This window comes from Zonotrichia albicollis, chromosome 27, assembly GCF_047830755.1.
Source record: "Zonotrichia albicollis isolate bZonAlb1 chromosome 27, bZonAlb1.hap1, whole genome shotgun sequence".
NCBI lineage: Eukaryota > Metazoa > Chordata > Aves > Passeriformes > Passerellidae > Zonotrichia > Zonotrichia albicollis.
The window spans coordinates 3,957,952-3,980,504 of NC_133845.1; the positions used below are offsets into that span (position 1 = coordinate 3,957,952).

At 49.7% G+C, this 22,553-nt stretch overlaps 1 protein-coding gene across 13 annotated transcripts in view; it reads left to right on the forward strand.

The window, feature by feature from the left end:
• The window catches only part of GRAMD1B (GRAM domain containing 1B), a 148,798-nt gene that overhangs the window by 92,425 nt on the left and 33,820 nt on the right, over positions 1 to 22,553 (forward strand). For 9 of the 13 annotated variants that reach the window (XM_074559626.1, XM_074559629.1, XM_074559637.1 and 6 more), the window contains 3 exons: positions 1,706 to 1,916; positions 11,733 to 11,753; positions 13,570 to 13,593. In XM_074559626.1, coding sequence (XP_074415727.1) covers positions 1,706 to 1,916; positions 11,733 to 11,753; positions 13,570 to 13,593 — 256 coding nt within the window. Of the gene's footprint in view, positions 1 to 1,705; positions 1,917 to 11,732; positions 11,754 to 13,569; positions 13,594 to 20,405; positions 20,962 to 22,553 lie in introns of those variants that run through there. The other 4 variants (XM_074559627.1, XM_074559630.1, XM_074559628.1 and 1 more) reach the window with 3 other exon arrangements.

A 22,553-nucleotide genomic window follows, 5' to 3' on the forward strand; every position in this document is an offset into this window, starting at 1 on the left:
AAAGCCCCAGGCCAAGGGGGATTGTTTTGCACTGGAGCTGCCTTGGGGTTTGGGTGATATTTGAGCAGCTTTTTATTGCTCTATATTTCTCATCCTACTGAGTAGAAACAGGTAACAGAGCAGAGTTTAACTTAATCCACCTTCCTGCCTACAGAACATTTTGCACACCCATTTTTCATTTCAAGCCTGAAATGAAATTCCAAGCTTTGTAGGGGTGAAAGCATCATCTCAGGGGCTCCTGGGACGCTCCACGCTGCCGTGCCTGCCCCGTGCCAGCTCCCAGGAAATCTGATTCTGGCCCTGTTTGCATAAGCAGCTTGGCTGTGTGCTTCCTGCAGGCTGCTCAGGGAAAATTTCATCACTTGTGCATTGACACAAGCAGTGAGCAAATAAAGGAGAATTTACAAGAGCAGCTCATCCAAAACCAAACCAAGCCGAACCCGGGGAGTGTGTTACCCTGGCTGCTTGTATCTAACTAATGCTTGTAAAATGGTTTTGCCATATTCAGAGGTAAGGAGAGATGGATATGGTTTTTATCTGGCAATTAATGAAACCTCAGGCGTGTGTTCAGCTCCTCTAGGTTTTCAGGGAGGAAATGATCCATTTGGAGCACATTGCTGTGCATTATTGTGATTGCTGTGTGCAGTTTGGCTTTAATCATAGCCCTTAAGAGTCTGAGTGTAACAACTTCTTTAATTCAGTCCCTCGCAGCTGTAATTCCTCCATCCTTTGCCTGCTGCCTGTGCTGTCAGGTGTTTGGTGTTGCTCATGAGAAAACAGGCTCCTGAAGAAGTTTGTGCAGATCCAGTCCCTGCACCAGGCTCCTCTGTGACCTGCTGGCTTGGGCAGCACAGCTGGAAAAGCCTCGAGGATGTCTGGGCTGGTCAGAAATAGATTTGGCTCCTGAAGGAAATGAGTGACGGAGGGAAAAATGGGGGTAGTGTGTGGGATTCTGAAGAGTCTGGCAGGAAGGAGAGGCATCAAAAGAGAAGGAGCAGTGAGGAAATCTGAGTTTTCCTGTTCTGTGTTAGTTCGTACATTACTGGGACATTTGCAGAGGAAAGAGAATGAGAAGCTCCATTCCCCTCATAATTTCTGTGAAACTCTGAAAGGCCTTGTGTTTCCCATTGTGAAAAAGGCACTGAATTTTAAATTTTTTTTTAATCACAAATGCTTTTGGGTCACAGCAAACCGTTTCCATGCCCAGCTCTAACTGGTGTGGGAAAGGATGGCTCTGTACAGGAAATGCTGCATTGAATGTCATCACAACTCCCCTCCCAGAGCCCAGGGGTTTGTGATGCTCTTTGATGGGGTGTTTTCTGAAAGGTGTGACCCCATTTTCATGCATCCTGTTGAGAAGAGCTGCGCTAACAAAGGAGGGGCAGAGCGAGGCTGTATTGAGCACACACGGACACTTCTCTCGTTCTTCAGTGCACATTTGGTTTTTCTAAGCTCAGATCGCTTGAAACTCCAGGAGCCCACGAGTTCCTTCTGGTGGGCCCTGCTCTGTGCTCTGAGGGGTTGGAGGGTGGTTGGAGAAAGGCACTGCCAGCAGTTCCTGTGCTAAAGGAGAAGTGCCCAAACCCACGGGGGGCGCGGGGAGTGCGGCTCTGACAGCCCAGGAAGCAGCTCTGTGCTGTGGCTGCTGCCCAGCCCGGGCTGTTTCAGCTCTAACCCCGCTCTGTGCCCTCCCTGTTCCCCGCAGCACCGCCAGTAACTCCAACCGCAGCACGCCCGCCTGCTCCCCGATCCTGCGCAAACGCTCGCGCTCGCCCACGCCGCAGGACGCCCAGGGGGACGCCATGGTGGAGAAGGGCTCCGACCACTCCTCGGACAAGTCGCCGTCCACGCCGGAGCAGGGCGTCCAGAGGAGCTGCTCCTCACAGTCAGGCCGCAGCGGGGCCAAGAACTCCAAGGTGAGGGCGAACGCGGGGACGCGGTGTCGGGATCGGCCGTGCTGGCTTTGTCCTCTGCCGCCTTCTTCTCTGGCTGGTTCCCTCCCTCTTCACACGTGGGGTTTCTGAGGGTTCTCCTAACTCAGAGTCCTTCACCTGGGTCAGGCTGAGCACAGCTGTGAGGCTACAGCTTTCTCTAGGTCCTGTTTGCTCTAGGTCCTTTCTCTCAAGTAAAGGTCCTTTCTCTTGAGAAAAGGTCCTTTCTCTACGAATGGTCCTTTCTCTAGGTCCTGTTTTTTCTAGGACCTTTCTCTCAAGTGAAGGTCCTTTCTCTGGGTCCTTTCTCTTGAGAAAAGGTCCTTTCTCTGGGAATGGTCCTTTCTCTAGGTCCTGTTTGCTCTAGGTCCTTTCTCTCAAGGAAAGGTCCTTTCTCTACATCCTTTCTCTTCAGCTCCTGTTTTCTCTAGGTCCTTTCTCTCAAGTAAAGGTCCTTTCTCTTGAGAAAAGGTCTTTTCTCTAGGTCCTTTCTCTAGGAATGGTCCTTTCTCTAGCTCCTGTTTCCTCTAGCTCCTGTTTTCTCTAGGTCCTTTCTCTAGGTCCTGTTTTTTCTAGGACCTTTCTCTCAAGTAAAGGTCCTTTCTCTAGGTCCTTTCTCTTGAGAAAAGGTCTTTTCTCTAGGAATGGTCCTTTCTCTAGGTCCTGTTTTTTCTAGGACCTTTCTCTTGAGGAAAGGTCCTGTTTTCTCTAGGTCCTGTTTGCTCTAGGTCCTTTCTCTTGAGGAAAGGTCCTTTCTCTAGGTCCCTTCTCTAAGTCCTGTTTTCTCTAGGTCCTTTCTCTCAAAGCAAGGTCCTTCCTCTAGGTCGTTTCTCTCCAAGCCCTGTTTTCTCTAGGTCCTTTCTCTCGAGGTCCTGTTCCTTGTGGGGGCTCTGTGGGAAAACCCCTCCACCAGGGGTTTCCAGCACACCTTGAAAATCAGCTGTTGCAATTACTTTTTATCATTAAACAAACAAGGTTTCCCCTGGGAAGGGCCTGTGCATTTCCCCAGCCCTATCCAAGCCCTCTGAGATCAGTTCAAATTGCACAGAATCACTTTTCCCCCCCTCTGCCCATCCCTCCCATGGCTGCAGTGTTATGGCTGGCTTGCCCAGGGTTGCTGATATTTTCCCCAGGAAGGTTTTGTGTCTTTGGATCATATTAGAAACTGCTTTGTCTTTACTGTGTAGAGAAAGAGAATGTCAGGTTTGGCTCTAGGTTTTTGTGTGAGCAGTGGGACCTGGTAAAACACACACGAGAGCCTGGGGTGCCAAATAAACCTTTGATTATAACCCTGAGATCAGTGATGTGTCAGCTGTCAGGAGCACTTGTGTTTGCCCAGCTTTTTGAAGGGAGATGTTTCAGCCTGAATAATTTCCCAGGCAGAACTCTGATGGCTTGTATAAAATGAATTGTTGGATCTTTGCCTGATTTATTGCTGGATTGTGTCACAGACCAGAAATCCTCATCCCCTCCCCTTCGTGGCCACTCAGCAGAGGGAACAGCACTCAGTGGCCCACATTCTGATCTCTCACCACTCTGGGGCAGTCTGTGAGTTCAAAAGAGGGGGGAAAAGGGTTTTTCAAGCTGAATCATTGGCGTTCTGAGGTTGCCCTTGAGGTCAGCCTGGCTTCCTGTGCACGCAGTGACCTACAAACCCCGTCCCAGTGCTGGTGACACCCTCAGCACGGGCTTGCCAGCGCTGAGTTCCCAAAGGAAGCCATGGGTGGGAGGCAGGAGGATGCAGGGCACGCTGGAGGTGCTCACAGGGAAATGGGATCCTTGGGAAGGGCAATTATGGCTGTAGGACACGAAAAAACACAAGCTCACACCACTGTTCTCAAGGTGAAGGAAAAAAGAAGTTTATTTTCCAACTCTAACATTTATAGTTTTCTAACAGTGACAGTGGATTGGAGGGTGACAGTGCCACCTCTCCAATGACACTGGACAAACCAACAGTCCATCAACTTTCTCTTCTTCTATAAAAGAATGCAAAACCATGAATTATTTACAGAAAGTGTGTGAGAAAGTTCACTACAGGAATGTCTACGTTAAAAAGCTTAGAAAATCTTAGTGACAGGGAACCATAGAGAGGAGTTGTGTCACCCTGGCCCTCAAAATTAAAATCATGGGAGTGAGAATTTTACCAAAGCTGAACTTTAATTCCTGGTGCTTTCCATGAGGAAGAGGGGGTGCAGTGCTCTCTGTTGGGTGTGTGGGTTTTCCTTCTCTTGATCTGCCAGGTAATTTTTTCTTCTCTCCCTAATTTCTCTCTTTTCATTCCTGCATGCTTTCTCTCCGATTAAGTCACACAAGCGCCTCTCCAAAGTAAGCCTTCTTTTTTCTCTCCTGTCCCCCACTGTAGAGCTGTCTCACCACTCAGGAACCCTCCCTGTGGTGCTGAGTGCTGACCCCAGCCAGGCATTCTCCTGCTGTGCCTGGGAGAATGCCAGCAAGAGCTCAGCCCCGTGCCTGTAGCTGGAAGCTGGGTTCACTGGCATCACTGCCATCTCTGTGTTTGCTCACACAGACTGAACTGGCCTCTTCATCACACCCCTGTGATGAACGTTATCACATCCCAAACCATTTCAGCCTTTCAGTTCTGCTTTCCCCTCTCCCTTGAAGTGAGCTGCTGTCTTTGCCAGGGAGAAATCCTCTGGAGCTGAACAGAGCCACCATCCCTTCTCTTTCCTTCTTCCTCCATGATTTCAGAAACCAGAGTTGTTCCACAATTTCAGAAACCAGACTTGTTCTCCATGACTTCTTCCCTGCTTTCCATGATAAATTGCATTTTTGTGGCCAGTGATCTCAGCTTGCTGCCCTGGCAAGCTCTGCTGTGTGATGTAAATATTAAAGATCAGTGATTTCAGGTGAACCCAGCTTGAACCTGGTAGAGCAGAACCTGTCCCAAATGAATTGTGAGAATTCATGGGCTCGCTCTGAGAGGTGAGGAGTGGAAGATCCCTCTGTGGGTGCTTGAATTGGAGATAAGATCGTTTGGGATTTGACCTCACACCTCTGTGCTGCCCTCAGAAGAGTGGAAAAATCAGAAACACAGGTGGGGTGTTGTTGGAGAAAGTGCCAGGCTGTTGGCATTTCCACTTTGTGGCGGCAGAATGGCTTGGATGGCTTCACAAAAATCCACAGAATGGCTTCACAAAAATCCACAGAACCCTTGTCTTGGCCTTTCCCCAGTGGATGCCTCAGGTTTCCTTCTAAGCAAGTTCCCAGAGAGCAGTGCTGGCTCACTGTCATCCCTTGGTCATGGTCCTTGTGACCAGCCTGACCTTGCATGACTTGCTGCTGTCTGCTGGGAGCTTCTTGGTGTGTTTTATTTTAGACAGATTGTCTTGTGCTTGGGATAAGTGCAGGGGAGCACTGTGGGGCTAAAGCCTCAAGGTGAGGTGGGCAAGGTGTGGAGTAGCAGAGTCCTGGCAGGGTTTGAGGTGAGTGTGGGCAGGACAGGCTGTGCTGAGCTGCAGGTGCAGAGGTTTGGGGACAGGGGTTGGTGGGAAGAAACTTGGACAGAGGGGTGTTTATAAAATGTGTGTGCTCTGAGGTGCCAGCAGCCAGCCCCTGCTTCTCTGAGAGGGAAAAACCCAACCAGTGTGAGGCAGATGGAGAAAGTGAGGGAAGTGGAGCCCAGATGAGTTTGGAGGGGAAGGGGATCCCAGGCAGGACCCCCAGCAGCCCACCAGAGCCTCCTGCCCTGCTCACACTGAATATTCTGAGTTGGAACCACGAGCATCATCGAGTGTGCAGCCTGTTCTGTGCTTCCTCTGGCATAAATGAAGAATTTTCAGGCATTAACCCCCTGCTTCCCCCCACACAGAATTTTCAGGCATTAACCCCCTGCTCCTCCCCACACAGAATTTGCAGGCATTAACCCCCTGGTTCTCCCCACACAGAATTTTCAGGCATTAACCCCCTGCTTCCCCCCACATAGAATTTTCAGGCATTAACCCCCTGCTCCTCCCCACACAGAATTTGCAGGCATTAACCCCCTGGTTCTCCCCACACAGAATTTCCAGGCATTAACCCCCTGCTTCCCCCCACACAGAATTTTCAGGCATTAACCCCCTGCTTCCCCCCACACAGAATTTTCAGGCATTAAACCCCTGCTTCCCCCCACACAGAATTTTCAGGCATTAACCCCCTGCTCCTCCCCACACAGAATTTTCAGGCATTAACCCCCTGGTTCTCCCCACACACAGAATTTTCAGGCATTAGCCCCATGCTTCCCCACACACAGAATTTTCAGGCATTAACCCCCTGCTCCTCCCCACACAGAATTTTCAGGCATTAACCCCCTGCTTCCCCCCACACAGAATTTTCAGGCATTAACCCCCTGGTTCTCCCCACACAGAATTTTCAGGCATTAACCCCCTGCTCCTCCCCACACAGAATTTTCAGGCATTAACCCCCTGGTTCTCCCCACACAGAATTTTCAGGCATTAACCCCCTGGTTCTCCCCACACAGAATTTTCAGGCATTAACCCCCTGCCTCCCCCCACACAGAATTTTCAGGCATTAACCCCCTGTTTGCCCCCACACAGAATTTTCAGACATTAAACTCCCTGCTTCCCCCCCACACAGAATTTTCAGGCATTAACCCCCTGGTTCTCCTCACACACAGAATTTTCAGGCATTAACCCCCTGGTTCTCCTCACACACAGAATTTTCAGGCATTAACCCCCTGGTTCTCCCCACACACAGAATTTTCAGGCATTAACCCCCTGCTTCCCCCCACACAGAATTTTCAGGCATTAAACCCCTGGTTCCCCCCCCACACAGAATTTTCAGGCATTAAACCCCTGCTCCTCCCCACACAGAATTTTCAGGCATTAACCCCCTGCTCCTCCCCACACAGAATTTTCAGGCATTAAACCCCTGCTCCTCCCCACACAGACAACTCTGTTGTCTGCTCACACAGGGAGAGGTTAGGAACAAAAAAATAGAGGGCAAAGATTCCAAACTCTCCTTTCTCGGCCTCTTGTCCTCTCCCCACCCATCTCCTGCAGGAAGGATGGTTTGCTTTCCCAACCTGTCTGCCTAATGAGGTGGAACAGCTTGAGCCCATGAGTTTGCTGCTGTGTTGGTGCAATTGCTGCTTGAGCTCCCTGCCCTCTTTTGTGTGTGCTGTTCTGTCGTGCTGCCGTCAGAGGGAGTGCTCCACCAGGAGATTCAAATGCTGGAATTGTCACAGGAAGCGCTCCAGCCGGAGTTTTAAACACTGGAGTGCTCCACCAGGAGATTCAAATGCTGGAATTGTCACAGGAGCTGCTCCAGCAGGAGTTTTAAACACTGGAGTGCTCCACCAGGAGATTTAAATGCTGGAATTGTCACAGGAGCTGCTCCAGCAGGAGTTTTAAACACTGGAGTGCTCCACCAGGAGATTTAAATGATGGAATTGTCACAGGAGCTGCTTCAGCAGGAGTTTTAAACACTGGAGTGCTCCACCAGCAGATTCAAATGATGGAATTGTCACAGGAACTGCTCCAGCAGGAGTTTTAAACACTGGAGTGCTCCAGCATGAGTTTTGAGCACTGGAACAGTCACAGGGAGTGCTCCAGCAGGAGATTTAAATGTTGGAATAGTGAAATGCAGTGCTCCATCAGGGGTTTTAAACACTGGATTTGTCGCAGGGAGTGCTTTACCAGGACTTTTAAACACTGGAATTGTCACAGGGAATGATCTACCAGGAGTTTTTGAGCACTGGAATTGGTAGAGGGAGTGCTCCACCAAGAATTTTAAACCCTGGAGTGCTCCAGCAGGAGTTTTTGAGCACTGGAATTGTCACAGGGAATGCTCTTCCAGGAGTTTTAAACACTGGAATAGTGAGAGGCAGTGCTCCGCTAGGAGTTTTAAACACTGGAGTGCTCCAGCAGGAGTTTTAAGCACTGGAATTGTCAGAAGAGATGCTCCATCAGGGATTTTAAATGCTGGAATTGGCAGAGGAGATGCTCCACCAGGGGTTTTAAGCACTGGAATTGTCACAGGGAGTTCTCCAGCAGGGGGATTTGAGCACTGCAGTTTTCCACCAGTTTTAAGCACTGGAATTGTCTCAGGGAGTGCTCCATCAGGAGTTTTAAACCCTATAATTGTCACAGGGAGTGCTCTACAGGAGATTTTTAGCGCTGGATTTCTCACAGGGAGTGCTCCAGCAGGAGTTTTAAGCACTGGAACAGTCACAGAGAGTGCTCCAGCAGGAGATTTAAATGTTGGAATAGTGAAATGCAGTGCTCCATCAGGGGTTTTAAACACTGGAATTGTCACAGGGAGTTCTCCAGCAGGGGGATTTGAGCACTGCAGTTTTCCACCAGTTTTAAGCACTGGAATTGTCCCAGGGAGTGCTCCTGCAGGAGTTTTAAACCCTATAATTGTCACAGGGAGTGCTCTACAGGAGATTTTTAGCGCTGGATTTCTCACAGGGAGTGCTCCAGCAGGAGTTTTAAGCACTGGAATTGTCAGAAGAGATGCTCCATCAGGGATTTTAAATGCTGGAATTGGCAGAGGTGATGCTCTTGCAAGAGTTTTAAACGCTGGAATTGTCACAGGCAGTTCTCCACCAGGAGTTTTGAACACTGGAATTATCAGAGGGAGTGCTCCAGCAGGAGATTTTAAGCACTGGAATAGTGAGAGGCAGTGCTCCACTAAGAGTTTTAAACCCTGGAATTGCCACAGGGAGTGCTCCACAGGAGATTTTTAGTGCTGGATTTCTCACAGGGAGTGCTCCAGCAGGAGTTTTGAGCACTGGAATTATCAGAGGGAGTGCTCTACAGGAGATTTTAAGCCCTGGAGTGCTCCACTGGAGTGTCAGTGATGCTGAGAGGCAGAAGCTCTGTATTGGGTTATCAGTTGAAGTTTGGTGTGTGCCCTGCAGAGCTGTGACCTTCCCTAGCCCTGCATGCAGGTGTCAGGTCACTAAATCATGACTATTTAGAGGCAGTTATTAAAGGTTTAGAGAAAATACTCCATTTTTCACATTCCTCCCAAGCTCTTCCTGGTTACAGCTCCCCTGTAACCACGAGCTCTGCTCTGTGCTCCTGCAGCATCATCTCTGCAAACGTGTCCCATCTTCTCCCTGTCTGTTCTGTGTGCAGCCCCCTCCTCCTGTCACTTATTTATTTTCTCTTTTCAGTTCTAATGCTTATGGTTTCTTTTTCCAGTATGACAGACTTAACCTGCTCAAAGTAAGAATAATGTTTTTCCTTTTTCTTTCTTTTTTCCTCCCCCCCTCTCCATTTTACTGTCTGTTGATTTTCACAGTTTGCATCTCCCTGTCAGTGAGTTTTTTTTTAAAAAAAAGATAAATTAGAAGAGAGATTTAAGGAGAGATATAAGGGCTGAGGTTGTTTGGATTTTGGACAAGTCTTAGTGGAGAAAAAGCTGAGGTTTGAGTGTTGGTATATTTAAGGTTGTTGGTAAAATTATGGACATCAGCATAATAGAGTATCAGTATAATCAGCAATCATCCATAATCCATAATTACGGATCTCAGTATAATTTTTTTTTGTGTGGAAGAGCTTAAAGAAGAACCTGCAGAGCTCCTTTCTAGACCCTTGATTCAGGGAAAATGGAATTCAAATTGGAGGAGGGAAAAAAAAATAAAATAGTTCCTGCAATGAATGCAGCAGAGAGGACTGAAATCCTGTTGGGCTGTGCTGACACCACAGCATGGGCACCCTGATTTAGCAGGCAGAGTGGCAGCAGTGCCTCTGCTCTGTGTGTGCCAATTATAGTTTGATTATGAGTGTTTTATTTTTTTTTCCCCAGGAATTTCTGAGTTACGCCTTTTGCTCGTTAAGGCAGACAGATGGCAAAACAAATCTGCAGGAAAATCAGCTCCACCTCAGGGGCTGTGCTCCTGAGGACAAGGTGCTGTGTGCATGGCTCAGATTAATTACCCTGCTGCTTTTTTTAGTCCAGACTGGGTTGCATAAGGTTTTTTTCCACGTCCTACTTGCAGAGAGGGATGACTTCAGCTCAGTCCTTTATGAATGGATCAGGTGTGGCCAAGTATGGAGAAGAGTGGGAAGCAGGAGGAAATTCCTCTGCTTGGAATGGGATATGAGCCATGCTCTGTGTTCAGCCCCTCAGCTCATCTCTTTTCCCCAGGATTTGGGGAAAAAAAGGGGGTGTTCCTCTTTTTAATGTCAGATTTTTGTATTGTAGCCTGTGTGCTGTGTTACTGTGGGGCTTTTCATGAGGGAGCTCTGCAATGGATGCTTCAGAAATGGGATGCAGTGAGGTTCTGTGGCACACAGGGAGCTCGGAGCAGGCAGATCCAGGGTGGGAACAGAGCTGCCCTTGTCCCTTCACAGAAATCTGTTCCACTCTGATTTCATCAGCGCTTTTCTCCTTCCCTGTGGCAGAACACCCTGCGTGTCCTTGGTGGGCAGGCAGTGCCTGTGTCCCTGTGAATGAATATTCCAGGGAATTCTCAGTGAGGTTCCTCTGTGGGCAGGCACAGCACAGAACGTTTCCCTTCCTATTCCAGCCTGGAAAATTCCCCGAGGTCAGCAGCAAGATGGCTCCAGAGGAGGGAAGGCAGTGAAATATTGCTGCTGTCCTCGTGTGCTGTCCACTGAAGGGTTTGGGAGAGGGGACAGCACAGCTGGAGCTGCCCACCCTCATGGGGAAGGCTCTGGTGTCCCCAGGCTTCACTGCCATGAGGGAAATTCCCCCAAAAAGGGGGATTTCTGTGTCCTGAAGGAGCTCAATGTCCAGCCTGGCTGCAGTGGGAAGCTCATTCCTTGCTCTCCCTGTGCAGATAAATCTCACCTCCAGCTGGAAATTGCCAAGTGTGGCTTTCCAAGCTGAGCCAGCTCTTCTGTGTGCTCCAATGTGATGTGTGGCCTGTCCTCTCCAACCATCTGAAACGCCATGATAAGGATGGGGGGAAAAAACCAAAAAAAATCCCATGTGCAGATGATGCAAAACACTGTGGCTGAAATGCTGAAAAAAAAAATCCCATCTTTTTTTTTTCCTTGCCTAGCTTCTCTAGCGATTTTCTACAGCACTTTTCCTGGCTCTGTGTGTGTGTGTGTCCCTTTTAAAATTCAAAACACCCTTGGGACATTTGCCTTTTGTGGGCAAAGCTGTGTCCTTGCCCTTGCAGTGCTTGGAGGGCTCAATGTGAGTTTGACCAGCGGAAGAATGAAAGGGGAAGAATGAAAACCCTAAAGAGATGGCTGGCAGTGATGATGTGATGATGATAATGATGATGGTGTTGTGATGGTGATGATGTGATGATGATGATGTGATGATAATGATGATGGTGTTGTGATGTTGATAATGATGACGACGGTGATGATGTGATGATGATAATGATGATGGTGTTGTGATAGTGATGATGATGGTGATGATGTGATGATGATAATGATGATGGTGTTGTGATGGTGATGATGATGGTGATGATGTGATGATGATAATGATGATGGTGTTGTGATAGTGATGATGATGATAATGGTGATGATGATGATGAGCTCCTGTGTTGCTGGCTGGCACTGCTGGTTGCAGACAAGGTGTCAGCATGTCTGTGTGTGTGTGCATGTGGACATGCACACCTTGGCCCGAGCTGTCTCCTGTTCCAGACTCCTGCTGCTGGACTTGTCCCTTGCTCCTGTAACTGGGGATAACTGTGTCCCACCACTGTGAAACCCATTGAAATCTTCTGTTTAATCCCACTTTCACTTCGCTAATGATCCAAACCAGATTGGACCTGCTTTCTCTGTCCCTCTTTCTTTTTGATCCTAAGATCTCTGTGCTAACTAATGCTTCTCTTTTATTTTGTCCTTACAGAAAAGCCAGAGTTGGTATAATGTAAGTACTCCCGTTTCTCTTGTCCCTGGGTGGCTCTGGGTGGGAGGGGGGAAGGTGCAAAGGGGCTTTGCAGTGGCACTGGGGCACCCTGACCATTTCCAGGAGGAGGAGCTGGAAATGGCTCAGCACTGGCAAAGGAGGGCTGGCGTCCTCAGGGAAGGGGTGCCAGAGACAGAGAGCAGAAGCTTTGTCCTTTTGGTCACTCTGGTGATGCTCCCCACATCCTAGAGGGCAGAAGCTTTGTCCTTTTGGTCACTCTGGTGATGCTCCCCACATCCTGCAGCTCTGGTGCCTCAGCGTGGGGTGTGGTGACACGCAGTGACAAACAGAGCTGATGTCACAGACATATTTTATGGAAAAATCTTTTCCTTAGGATTTTTTTTCTCCTGAGAAGCTGAGAGGCCTCAGGAACAAAATGCAAACAATGGTTATCTGCTGCTGTGGAATGCAACAGGTGCATCTGGGATTGGTCTCGTGTGGTTGTTTCTAATTCATGGCCAATCACAGCCCAGCTGGCTCAGACTCTCTGAGAGTCACAAGCCTTTATTATCATTCTTTATTATTCTATTCTTAGCCAGCCTTCTGATGAAATCCTTGCTTCTATTCTTTTAGTATAGTTTTAATATAATATATATCATAAAATAATAAATCAGTCTTCTGAAACACGGAGTCACATCCTCATCTCTTCCCTCATCCTCAGACCCCTGCAAACACCAGCACAGCTGCCACCCTGCAAACCCTTTGCGTCTCTCAGGGTGGTCTGGAGGCCACAGAGGAATTATTTTCTACCAACCCCAGAGAAACACCAACCACCCTTTGCTTCTGCCTTGGTGTTTTTTCCTTCTGCCAGCACGAGGGGCACAAAGCCGGTGTCACCTTTGCACGGTGGGGCCTCCACCCTCTGAAGCAGCCATAGGTAAATGCAGCAGCCACCCATGGGCAGCCACAATTCCTGCCCTCCTGCAGCCTCCAGAGCAGGGTGGGGCCAGCAGAATGTGGGATTTGGGCTGAATTTGGGCAGGGTGGAGAAGCAGAGTCAGGATCCTGCTGGGTGTGAGCAGCATTGCAGGAAGAGACCCCAGAGGCAGAGAGGGACAGTGAATCAGAGGGACACACCTCTGAGCAGCTCCTGCCACCTCAGGAGGATCCTCCCCACAAATACCAAACTCAAACTTATTTTTAACTGGTGGCCACATTGCTCCCTCCCTGCCAGCCCCAGCTGGGCTCAATGGCTGATGCCTCCAGCAAAAAAAGAAATAAGAAGATTTTATTTTAAGAATGAAATACAAATCTAGATGGGCCAAACTGGTGGAGAAGTACCCTCTGAAGCAGCCATAGGTAAATGCGGCAGCCATCCATGGGCAGCCACAATTCCTGCCCTCCTGCAGCCTCAGAGCAGGGTGGGGGCAGCAGAATGTGGGATTTGGGCTGAATTTGGGCAGGGTGGAGAAGCAGAGTCAGGATCCTGCTGGGTGTGAGCAGCATTGCAGGAAGAGACCCCAGAGGCAGAGAGGGGACAGAGGCAGCGAAGAAAAGAATAAGATTTTATTTAAAGAATAAAATACAACCCAAGAAGAGGTGGAGGAGTGGCAGATAAGGGCTGTGAGCAGATGCCTCAGTCTGAGCTGGCTGCTGCCAAACCCTGGCTCTGTCACCAGCCTAGAGGTGACTTTGGCTCTCACTGCTTCTGCCTGTAGCTGCTGAGCTCCATTCCCTGCTGCATGATGCTTTGCTGTGCTCTGTGGGTCTCTTGTGTTTTTCATGTCCTCTCTATCTTATCTTTCTGTTCTCTTGTTTTTCCTTCATATATTTTCAGCATGAGAGACAGTACATCCGGAGAGTAAGCACTGGCTGCGTTTTTTTTGTGGTTTTCCCCACCCCACCCCATTATTTTCCTTTGTAAACAAAACAAAACAAACCCATTTTCTAGTTAGCAGAGACATTCTGGCCAGATAAAAGCAGCAGGGTGAAAATATGGATGAGGCACAGAGTGCAGGAAGCCAGTCAGTCCTACTTGGCAGTGTTATTTCCATTAAAATTTTGCTAATGCATCTCCTTGATAGAGTTTGGCAGCTCCTTCCAGGCAGGATTTTTCTGCCATTTGGACCATTCCGGTTCCTCCATTCCTCTCCCCTCTGAGGGCAGCTCTAGCAGTGAACCAGTGGAATCTCCCTCTTCATAGAACCTCACATTTCCTTTGCCCCACTCTTCTTTTACACAAACCCCTCCACCCTGTTCTGTGTGCCAGGCACTGTGCAAACCCAACCCAAAAAACAATCCCAAAAAGAGCAAATAGGCCTCAAAGATCTTCAAGGCACCACCAGTTTTCTTCATTTTTTTGCTGCTTTTAACTGGTCTTTTTGTCTCTGGAACACTGCATTCCTCTTTGCCAGTTGGAACCCTCCCTTTCCCCTCTCCTGGATTCCTTTTTCTCTATTTTTTTTTGTGGTTTTTTCCTTAATGCCACCAACTTCTCGTGCCTTGTGTGTTCTGTGAATCCCAGCAGTGCTCTTTTTTTGGGATTGCCATCCCTGCCCTGTGGAGAAGTGGGAGGAAAGGGGTGAAATGAGCTCATGGGTTGGTCTGGCAGAGCTGCCCCTCTCTCTGGTTGTGCTTTCTCTGCCTGGCTTTGCAGAGGACAGATCCAAACTGGTGCAGGTGCTCTGTGAGAGTGAGAATATTTATTGTTTGGCAATAAATGCACTCAGAGTTTTGGGGTTTGATTCGTGTTCTTGTCCTTGTGGTGGAAGAGCAGAAGCTCAGGGGAAAGGAAAAGTCCCTGAGGTGATTCTCATGCCTTTAGTGAGGAATTGTGTACATGGAGACTTTGGTTTGGAAATATTGTGGTTTTTAGGAGGACAAAAATCTGTTGGTCACTTGTGGTTTAACCATTGTAGTGTCTGCATGGTGAATTATTGTTAATTCGTTTATTATTTTTAAAACAATTCATAGAACAGGCCTCAGGCCTTAAAGCTGATTTTCCTTTGTAGTTTTGTTTGCTGGAACAGAGATGTGCCTTACCCTGTACCCCTGAGGGGCTCTGAGAGGTGGAAATTGGTGTTTGGCTTCCCTGAGGACCCCAAGGAGGAGCTGCTCTGTCTGGGGGGTGTCAGTAACTCCACACCTGGGAGAAGCCACTTGTTACCCAGCAGATGCCATTAAAATAAGAGACAAACTGGAGATATTGTGCTGCCAGGGATAAAATCTCTGATTCTCTCCTTATTTTCTCTGGGTTTTGGGTAAAGGGCTCCATTTTGGTGTCACTGAGCCTGACATTCTGAGCCTGGCACATCTGCCATGGTTTTCCTGCCTCATTCTGCCTCCCTTGGGCTGTGAACCCTTCTACTCCCTGTTCCCAGATTAGGGTTTGTGTCTCAATATCCTGCAGCATTTCTGCTGCTCCACAGCAAGGTTGGCTTCTAAACTCAGCACCAGGAGAATCCAGAGGATGCTCTGAAAAGAGAATCAATAAGATGAACTTGAAAAGTTAGAGAAAACTCAGCTGACAGCAGGGAAGAGGTGAGATTCAAATCCATGAGGTTTTCACTTGGCCGTTTACATCCCAAAGTCTGCCTTGCTCTGAATTCCTTTACTTTTATCTATCACATGCCTGAATATTTTCCTTCTTCCTTTAACCAAGCACTGAAAAGACACCAATTGTCTCTTTCAGGTGTTCCTAAATATTAGAATATCAGGAATATTTGCTGTCCCAGTCAGTGTGGGCAGATGAATAGAGCCCAGCCCTTCCCACCTGTGTTTGGGAGAGCAAAGTCTGCACTGAGGATTGCTTGAATATTTTTCTTCTCCCTTTAACCAAACACTGAAAAGACACCAATTGTCTCTTTTAGGTGTTCCTAAATATTAGAATATCAGGAATATTTGCTGTCCCAGTCAGTGTGGGCAGATGAAGAGCCCACACTGAATAGAGCCCACAGATGAATAGAGCCCACACTTTCCCCCCTGTGTTTGGGAGGGCAAAGTCTGCACTGAGGGTTGCCTGAATATTTTTCTTCTTCCTTACAGAAGCAGTGAAAAGACACCAATTGTCTCTTTTAGGTGTTCCTAAATATTAGAATATCAGGAGTATTTGCTGTCCCACTGAGTGTGGGCAGATGAATAGAGCTCAGCCCTTCCCACCTGCGTTTGAGAGAGCAAAGTCTGCACTGAGGATTGCCTGAATATTTTTCTTCTCCCTTTAACCAAGCAGTGAAAAGACACCAATTGTCTCTTTTAGGTGTTCCTAAATATTAGAATATCAGGAATATTTGCTGTGCCAGTCAGTGTGGGCAGATGAAGAGCCCACACTGAATAGAGCCCACAGATGAATAGAGCCCACACTTTCCCCCCTGTGTTTGGGAGGGCAAAGTCTGCACTGAGGGTTGCCTGAATATTTTTCTTCTTCCTTTAACCAAGCACTGAAAAGACACCAATTGTCTCTTTTTGGTGTTCCTAAATATTAGAATATCAGGAATATTTGCTGTCCCAGTCAGTGTGGATAGATGAATAGAGCCCAGCCCTTCCCACCTGTGTTTGGGAGAGCAAAGTCTGCACTGAGGATTGCAGGGAGTGGGACAGGAGCCCCGATCCTGCAGCTCTGCCAACAAATTTCTGCACATAAATTCAGCACACAAATTTGCCAGGCAGCCCTCAGCCTGGCAGGAGCTCAGAGCCTCAAAAACAACCCCAGAATGCTCCTGGGGAGGCAGGTAAAGAGGAGAGGGCAGAGTTTTCCTTTAGGGGAATGCAGGGAAAGCCTGCATTCAGGCTTTCATTCATGTGCAGGAGGAGCTGGGAGGATCTGACGTGGATTGTGAGGCTCTAAAGGGCCTTTGTGGGGAGCTCTGAGCAGCTCTTGAGCTTCTGGAGAATACCCAGACTGATAAGAATCACAAGACTGATAAGGAATCAGCCCTGGTTGGGCTCAGAGGGCTCTGTCTGTTCTTGGAGACCTCGTGGGTGCCACAGTGGAGGAGAAACTCAGCTCCTGAAAGCGTCAAACGTTTCTGATAAAGGGAAAGGGGAATTTTGCCTCATTTTGGGGAGAACATCAGGAAAACCTTCCCAGGGGTGGCAGGTGAGCAGCAGCAATCATGGGAATGGAGTTCAATGCAGAAATCCAGGCCTGATGTGTGAGCAGGATGTTGAGGAGCCTTTTTCTCTGTAAATCATCTCTGAACTCCCAGTAACCATTTCATAATGGTTAACTCCAGTAACCATTTCATCAGATTATTTCTGGAGCAGTGTTAACTCCCTGCCTTTCAGGTGCTTTTCATCCTGTCAGGTTTTCCATAACTTTCAATGTGTGGATTACCAGTTGCTGGCTTGTAGAGGCACTAAATTAGCAGCAAACTTTTAGTGCAAGCTCCTGTGATAATGAACTCAGATCCATTTTCCAGCCCAGATCCCAGTGATTACTTTGAAGCATCTTCCTCTGCTTTTCAATCACTTTTAAAAGGAGAAGAAGATGGAAAATCTGAGAATGGGTTCAGAGGAGATGCTGTTGGACTTTCTTTGCTGGTTTTTCACACCAGCCCTGCTGTCAGTGGGGCCTAAACTCTCCCAGATCGTGTTCTGTTTATTCCAGAGTTTTCCAGAAGCAATGTAAACCACAGAAGTCCATCAGTCATGAAAATTGGATGAGCTTTTCCTTCCCCCTCTCCTCTGTGCCTTGTGCCATCTCTCTCCCTGTTTTCTGTCCCTTGTGCCATCTCTCTATTTTCTGTGCTGTCCAAAACTCAACATTCCTCAGGTTTTGTGTTCCCTGCCCTGTCCTTTTCCCCAGCAGTGTTTGCTGGACGTTTCCACGGAGGATTTGTTTGTGTGGAATGAGGAGATGTCACCACAGGGAGATGTCAGCACAGGGAGTGACCCTTGTGTCCCCATTCCCCAGGGAGCAGTTCCCTCACCTGGGCAGTGCCATCCTGTCCCATCTCTGTGTTTGCAGTGCAGTTAATGTTTTAATGTTTGCTGCCTCCAGCTCCAGCTCAGCTCTTCCCATCACTGCTGGCGCATCTCTGCACAGACAGAGGGCTGGGGGTGGATTTTTGTTTTATTTTATTCAATCCCTTTTGGAGTTTCCAGGCAAGGAAAACTCAGTAAAGCATTCAGTAAAGTAGTGCAGGTGGCTGCAAATTCTTTGTCATTCACTGGCTAAAGAATGGGGTTTTTTTGGGTTTGGTTTTTTTTTGTTTGTTTGTTTGTTTTTATTATTATTCTCTCATCTTGGGGTGCAGATGGATGCACTGCTACAGTGCTGAATGGAAACACCTCTGTACCCCAAAGATTTTGGGGTGCAGCTGAGCAGCCAGAGCTTGTCAGTGAGCAAACTGCCCCTCCCTGGCCTGGAGCAGAGGCTCTGCAGGGCTGGGCTGGCTGCTTGGTGTTTTCTGGGGTCTGTGTGCCCAGTTCTGGAGGAATGAGGGGTTTGTTTCAGTGTTTGCTCACAGCTGAGCAGAGCTGGTGCCCTGCTGTGGGCATTTACCTGGGCACTGCCTGCACTGAGCAGGGAGAGAGGCTGGGACCCAGGGCAGGGGGCACAGGCAGTGCCAGCACCCCAGGACATCTCCTGGACATCTCCTGGGCCTGCAGGGACTTCACTCAGCCCTTCATTTCCAAAGTGACCTGACTTATTAATGAATCCTAGAAAGTCCCATTTTTGGGGAGGAGAGATGCACCCAGGAGTGGTGCAGCCCTCAGATTCTGCCTCTGTGGGCCTCCCATGGCTGCTTCCTCCCAGCCACATCCTTTATTTTTATCTATCACATGCCTGAATATTTTTCTTCTTCCTGTAACTGACGTGAGCAGTGAACAGACACAGAACCACAGAACTACAGAATTCAGAAAAATCACAGAATCACCAGGTTGGAGGAGACCCTAAAGATCAACGAGTCCAACCCAGCCCCAACACCTCACCCAAACCCTGGCACCCAGTGCCACATCCAGGCTTTGTTAAACACACCCAGGGATGGTGACTCCACCACCTCCCCGGGCAGAACATTCCAGAACTTTATCACTATTTCTGTAAAAAACTCTTTCTTAATATCCAACCTGCATTTCCCTTGGTGCAGCTGGAGGCTGTGTGCTCTGGAGAAAGAGCCCAGCCCCGGCTGAGCACAGGCACCTTTCAGGAGCTGTGAGAGTGATGGGGGCAGCCCTGAGTCTCCTTTTCTCCAGGCTGGGCACCCCCAGCTCCCTCAGGGTTCCTCTCAGGGTTTGTGTTCCCAGCCCCTCTGGATGTGCTCAGTGTCCCAAGGTCCTTCCCAAGCTGAGGGCCCAGAGCTGGGCACAGCACTCTGGGTGTGCCCTCACCCCTGAGCTCAGTGTGGCCCAGGAAACACAAATATTGCTCCTCACACATGGAGAACCACTGAGGTGCCCCTCATCCATCCATCTCAGCCCTGTGGACAGCCCCCATCACCCAGGGGTGTCTGCAGGCTCAACCAGGCCGAATCTCCTGAGTCTCCTTTTCTCCCTCAGTGGTTCCTCACAGGGTTTGTGTTCCAAACCCCTCCCCAGCCAATTGTCTTTTTCAGGAATACAGAGTTTATTTCTTTTTCTAAATATCAGAATATCAGGGGTATTTGCTGTCCCAGCCAGTGTGGGCAGATCTCAGGAGCCCCCCTGTGTTTGGGAGGGCACTGAGGCCTGCAGGGAGAGGGACAGGGGCCCGTGTGCAGGGAGTGGGACAGCAGCCCACGTCCCAGGCTCCCCTCAGCCTCCAGCACACTCTGTCCAGCAACTTTCCATGACAGGAAACATCTGCTGGGAGGCAGGGCTGGGTTACTGCCGGGCATTGGCCGCCGGCGTTCCCAGCTCCACTCACTGCAGCCATGGGGAGGCATTTTGGGATCTTCCCTGCCCGCCCCTTCCATGAGAAGCACACAGACTGAGGCTGCCTTTGAGAGCAGAGCCTGAGGCACTGAGGAGGCAGAATTGCTGCTTTTTCTGCTGCCACAGAGGGGAGAGCTGAGCTGGAGCTGTTGGAGCCGCGTGAGTCGGGGCCGGAGCTGTGTGGGGTCGGGTCTGGCACTCCTGGACATTTGGGGGCTTGTGCTGCTCTGCTCACACCTGCCAGGGCTCCTGCAGGGGATGCCCACAGCGAGAAACTGCTGAGGCTGCAGCAGGAGAGCACAGAGAGTGCCCAGCAGCACAACCACCCCCATGAGCCTCTTTGGGAAAAGTGCTCTGGAGGGGAAATCCTCGCTGGGATCCTCAGGGGCTGCCTGGGACGAGCTGGATGTGGGCAGAAGAGCAGGGGAAGGCACCTAAACCCACCTGGACTTCTGCCAGGCTGCACCTCTGAGCTTTGGATGTGGGCAGGAGAGCAGGGGAAGGCACCTAAACCCACGTGGACTGCTGCCCGGCTGCACCTCTGAGCTTTGAATGTGGGCAGGAGAGCAGGGGAAGGCACCTAAATTGACCTGAAGTCCTCAGGCTGCACCTCCTTGGGCTTTGGATTACCTGGATGTGAGCAGGAGAGCAGAGATAGGCACCTAAACCCAACTGGACTCCTGCCAGGCTGCATTTCTGAGCTTTGGATGTGAGCAGGAGAGCAGAGATAGGCACCTAAACCCAACTGGACTCCTGCCAGGCTGCCCCTCTGGGCTTTGGATGTGGGCAGGAGAGCAGAGAAAGGCACCTAAACCCACCTGAACTCCTGAAAGGCTGCTCCTCTGGGCTTTGGATGAGCTGGATGTGAGCAGGGGAAGGCACCTAAACCCACCTGGACTCCTCAGGCTGTACCTCTCTGTGCTTTGGATGAGCTGGATGTGGGCAGGAGAGCAGAGGAAGGCACCTAACTCCACCTGGACTTCTGCCAGGCTGCATTTCTGAGCTTTGGATATGGGCAGGAGAGCAGAGAAAGGCACCTAAACCCACCTGGACTCCTCAGGCTGCACCTCTGCGTGCTTTGGATTACCTGGATGTTGGCAGGAGAGCAGGGGAAGGCGCCTAAACCCGCCTGGACTCCTGCCAGGCTGCACCTCTGGGCTTTGGACATAAAGAAGGAGCAGAGGGAGCAGGAAGAGCAGAGTTGCAGTGGAGCTGGGCAGCTGAGCAGGGCTGAGGGAAGGAGCTGATGGATTCCCTGCTGGAGTGTGGCTCCCTCTGGGATCTTTGCCTGGACCAAGAGCTGCCCTGGTGGGACCTGGAGGGATTTATGGACTTCTCTGGAGGAAATGCCAGCCTTGCACCTGATGGGATCCCAGCTGTGAGTGTCTGAACTGGGCTGGCTGTGCCCTGGCAGGGCAGAGCTCTGCCAGGACAGGTTTGAGCTGCTGAGCCCCAAGCTCAACCCTGCAGGGATTACAATCCCCCTTCCCCACTCCATCCCCATCCTCTCTGCTTGTTCCTGGAAATCTTGGCTGTGGGCTCTTGCTGGAGCCCATCTCACACCAAGATCTTTTCCAGATGTTCAGGCTGGGAGTTTGGGAAGTACAATTGATGTTTCTGTCATCAGCTGGCTGGCAGGTTTTGCTCAGAGTGAGATCCCTTCCTGTGGGCCCTCTGCTCCTGTTGGAATATTCTGTGTCTAGTTCTGAGCTGCTGTGAGGAACAGGGAACGCTTTTGGGGGCGAGGGGTTGTCTGTGATTTGACAACCAGCATCAAATCTGCTGCGATCTGACAGCTTTTGGCAGAGCTGTGAGGCTGATTCTAAATAAACTCTGTATTCCTCCCACCCCTGTGGCTCCACCATCATTCTTAAGCAGAAATTGCCTTGTCTAAATTCAGAATTTTGGGGCCCTTCAGTGCTGGAACACTCCCACATTTCTGCCCTAGGAGATCAGTGCCTCTGGATTGTTGGATAAAGAAGGAAAATGAGGCTCCTTCTCTGCGTTTGTGGGAAAAGGAGAATTGCAGATCCTCTGGAGATGTGGATTTGAAGGGGTTGTGGCTGTGGGGAGCAGCTGGCACAGCGTGGAGGAGCTGTGGGCTGTCACCCCATAAACCCCTGATGTCCCTCCAGCCCTGTGGTCCCTGAGCCCTCCCTGAGGCCAGGACACAGAACAGGGGCAGGGCAGGGCCCAGTGCCTGGGATATCTGGGAGAGCCCTTTGGGAGTGAGGTGTTCTCACTATCCCAGCACGTGGTTGTGTTTGGTGGGGAGAGGGGTGGGAATGGGGAATCCTGAGCTCTCAGTGACAGTGCTTGCTCAAGCTCCTCTGGCAGGGCCCAATTCCCCATTTTCTGAGGCAAACCCTCATTTTTTAGGGTGAATTCCCCATTTTCTGGGTTGTATTACCCCTTTTCTGGGGTAAGTCCTCCATTTTCCATGCTAAATCAGCCGTTTTCTGGGGTAAATCTATTTTCTGTGCTGAATCCTGTTTTCTGTGGTGAATGCCCTGTTTTCTGTGGTGAATGCCCTGTTTTCTGGAGTTAATCCCCCATTTTCTGTGCTGAATCCCTCATTTTGGGCGGTAAATCACCTATTTTCTGTGCTGAATTCCTCATTTTATGTTCTGAACCCCCCATTTTCTGTGGCAAATCGCCATTTTCCTGGAGTAGCTGCCCCATTGCTGGTGTTTGGCAGGTGAGTGCTGCAAGCAGAGCACACACCCTACCTTGGACAGCATGCAGGGACAGAGAGAATTCCTGTACAGGGAACTCTGCAGGCACAGAGAACTCCTGAGCAGGCAGGGCTGCAGCCTTTCCAGGATTTTTCCCTTTCCAGCCCGGATTGCTTTCCCAAGCCACGTTCTCTTCCTCTCCCTCCCTGCATAAAGCCCGAACCCTCCCATCTCTGGGCTGTGATGGGAGCTCCTCAGTGCCTCTGCCCCCCTTCTCCTGCTGTCCCTGAGGTGT